General features: G+C 35.0%; 3 protein-coding genes across 3 annotated transcripts in view; all 3 read left to right on the top strand.

Annotated features, from left to right (window-relative positions):
* Positions 1–579, top strand: part of LOC100636301 (15-hydroxyprostaglandin dehydrogenase [NAD(+)]-like) — a 1,264-nt gene extending 685 nt beyond the window's left edge. The window contains exons 5-7 of the mRNA XM_020003318.1: positions 27–109; positions 163–320; positions 369–579. Of these exons, the coding sequence (XP_019858877.1) occupies positions 27–109; positions 163–320; positions 369–477 (350 nt within the window). The 3' untranslated portion in view covers positions 478–579. The remainder of the gene's footprint in view (positions 1–26; positions 110–162; positions 321–368) is intronic.
* A 94-nt stretch (positions 580–673) lies between these two features.
* On the top strand, positions 674–1,874 carry LOC100636428 (15-hydroxyprostaglandin dehydrogenase [NAD(+)]-like). Its single transcript, XM_003390223.3, has 7 exons — positions 674–810; positions 865–981; positions 1,031–1,141; positions 1,201–1,288; positions 1,352–1,428; positions 1,479–1,612; positions 1,667–1,874. Exons 1-7 carry the CDS (start codon positions 721–723, stop codon positions 1,797–1,799), a joined length of 750 nt encoding a protein of 249 aa, XP_003390271.1. The 5' UTR covers positions 674–720; the 3' UTR covers positions 1,800–1,874.
* Positions 1,875–1,885: 11 nt separating this feature from the next.
* On the top strand, positions 1,886–2,514 carry LOC105314667 (15-hydroxyprostaglandin dehydrogenase [NAD(+)]-like). Its single transcript, XM_011408968.2, has 4 exons — positions 1,886–2,008; positions 2,059–2,190; positions 2,246–2,356; positions 2,410–2,514. The coding sequence occupies exons 1-4, from the start codon at positions 1,898–1,900 to the stop codon at positions 2,500–2,502; spliced, it is 447 nt and encodes a 148-aa protein (XP_011407270.2). The 5' UTR covers positions 1,886–1,897; the 3' UTR covers positions 2,503–2,514.
* The last annotated feature ends 17 nt before the right edge of the window (positions 2,515–2,531 follow it).

Raw genomic sequence — 2,531 nt, forward strand, 5'->3', positions numbered from 1 at the left:
AGGATCCCCTTATATTTGTTTAACAGGTTTGAGACCTGGTACTCATCTTTTTTGTCCTGCTTATTCAGCAGCAAAAAGTGGAATCATTGCATTCACTAAAGCAATGAAGGTTTGTCCCTTTTTTAAACAAAAAAAGATACAACTTTTTCATTTCCATTTTAGAATAATTTAGAGCTCAGGGGTATTAAAATTAGAATAAACTCCATTTGTCCTGCTGGTGTTGAAACTCCTTTGGTTTTAGAGGCAGCAAAGTTGTTTTATTCAATGCCTCAGCCAATAATAGATGCGGTTACAGCATCAAGCTCTACCGAAGTAATGAAGTTAGTACATCTTTGTTAGACTGTAAAAATGACTGGCATTGTTTATAGGCCTGAGTTTATAGCTGAAGGTATAATGGAGCTAATTACTGATGCTAGTAAAAATGGTGCAATTCTCATGGCAGAGCCAGACAAAGGATTCACATATGTTGAGGAATAAGAAGAATGCTGAACAGAAATGAATTGCAAATTCTATTTTAGCTAGTCTAATATAAGATTAAGATTTTCTTTGCATTAGATACTTTCTTTTCACACCACAAAAGGTCAATCATGCTTGAAGTATAATGGCAAAATTATTATTTTTATTGTAAACAGGAAATTCTTTGTATTAATGTTAATTGCAAGCTACTCCCATAAAAGGGAGTGTTTAAAAATTGGAGTAGACACCTCTCCTAAAGCTCTGATGTTGTCAGGTCGTGTTGCTCTTGTTACTGGAGCTGCTGGCGGTATTGGACTAGCTACCAGCCGTCTCCTTCTTCAATCAGGAGCAATGGTATTCGACAGGGACACAGAAATTAATGTTAATTTATGCATATAATATATACAGGTTGGTGCTGTTGATAAATCTTCTAGTCTGAAATCAACTTGTGATGCTTTGGGAGAAGAATTTGGCACAAGTAACATAGCCTGCCTTCCTTGTGATGTATCTGATGATGATGCTTTGGTAACGTGTAGATAAAGTAGTCTAACGTGAGGTTAATTGTCACTTTTAGAAAAATGTTTTTAAAGAGACAAGTCGGCAGTTTGGCTCACTAGATATAGTCATAAATAATGCAGGAATAGGTGATGAAAGGTATTGGAAGAAGCAAATAAAAGTTAATCTGGTATGTATTGCTTCTTATATGATTTTATTATTATTGTTTCGTTGTCAAAATTTAAACAGCAATCTGTCATCAATGGGACATACTATGCAATGGAGCTAATGTCACCTGATAAAGGAGGAGTAATAGTTAATGTATCATCAATGGCTGGTTAGTTAAACTGAGACATGATAAAGGTATTTTGATTTCCTTCACTGCATCCTGTGATGATAGGATTACACCCAGTGAGTACTGGCCCTGTATATTCAGCAGTGAAACATGGAGTTGTTGCTTTTACTAGAGCAATGAAAGTTGGTCTGAATGATCTTCAGTATTGTGTTATTTTTAATTTCATTTATAGGAAAATGTAGCGGAAAAGGGCATCCGTATAAATTGTATTTGCCCTTACTTTGTTGACACTACAATGGGTAGAGCTGGTTTAAAGGCCCTGCCTGAAGCAGAAGCAAATGAAGTGCTTAAAAATGGAATATTAAAGTTAGAGTAGCATAGCCTGATTCCTGATTCTTGTGAACCGTGTTGTATTTGTAGACCTGAGTTCATTGCTAAAGGTATAATGGATCTAATAACTGATACTAGCAGAAATGGTGCTATCCTCAGAGCTAACCCATGGCAAGGACTCATGTATCAGAGATACAAGGAAGACATGAAATCAAAACTTTAGCTATAGCATTGATGTGCATAATGTAGATTTATAAATAATTTTTAATAGATCTAGATGAATTTTTACTTTAAAACCACACCTAGTCCAAACTGTAAAGGATGCTCTTTGGAAGAGTTGCTGTTGTCACACTGACAGGAGCAGATAGACCAACAGCTAGTGATGAGATCGTATTAGAAGCCTCTAACCTTCTCCTTCAATCAGGTGCTAAGGTTAAGTATGATAGCTAATAGCTGCCTATAGTATATATTTATGGCATTAGGTATGCCTTGTCGATGTTTTTAATGGAGCCTGTTCTGCTCTAAAATCAAGGTGTGATGCTTTGGAGAAAAAATACGGTGCAAATAATGTTGGTTATATTTCCTGTGATATTATGAATGATACTGATGCTTTGGTACGTTAATTTTTTTACTAAAAAAAGTGTGAGTTTATTGTTCATTTTATTACAGAGAAGAGCTTTTAAGAAGGCTTTTGAACATTTTGGTTCATTAGACATTGTCATCAATAACTTTTATGTATACGACGAAGAAAATTTGGAAAAACTACTGAAGATAAATTTAGTAAGAAGTCTAATGGTCATGTATAGCCTCAATATAAAATGCAAATTTTCTAGCAATCTGTCATTAGTGGGACTTACAATGCAATGGAGCTAATGTCACCTGATAAAGGAGCAGTGATAGTTAATGTATCATCAATGGCTGGTTAGTTATAGAGTAGTCCATGAAATAAAAAACC

This window comes from Amphimedon queenslandica, unplaced genomic scaffold (assembly GCF_000090795.2).
Source record: "Amphimedon queenslandica unplaced genomic scaffold, v1.1 AMPQUscaffold_12686, whole genome shotgun sequence".
Classification (NCBI taxonomy): Eukaryota; Metazoa; Porifera; class Demospongiae; order Haplosclerida; family Niphatidae; genus Amphimedon; species Amphimedon queenslandica.

Bases quoted from the DNA above. Each gene is read 5' to 3' on its own strand.
- LOC105314667 (XM_011408968.2), top strand. From the start codon at position 1,898: ATGCTCTTTGGAAGAGTTGCTGTTGTCACACTGACAGGAGCAGATAGA. The intron at 2,009-2,058 runs GTTAAGTATGAT...TTATGGCATTAG, and splicing joins TCCTTCAATCAGGTGCTAAG to GTATGCCTTGTCGATGTTTT. The intron at 2,191-2,245 runs GTACGTTAATTT...ATTTTATTACAG, and splicing joins TGAATGATACTGATGCTTTG to AGAAGAGCTTTTAAGAAGGC.
- LOC100636428 (XM_003390223.3), top strand. From the start codon at position 721: ATGTTGTCAGGTCGTGTTGCTCTTGTTACTGGAGCTGCTGGCGGTATT. The intron at 1,429-1,478 runs GTTGGTCTGAAT...TTTCATTTATAG, and splicing joins CTTTTACTAGAGCAATGAAA to GAAAATGTAGCGGAAAAGGG. The intron at 1,613-1,666 runs GTTAGAGTAGCA...TTGTATTTGTAG, and splicing joins CTTAAAAATGGAATATTAAA to ACCTGAGTTCATTGCTAAAG.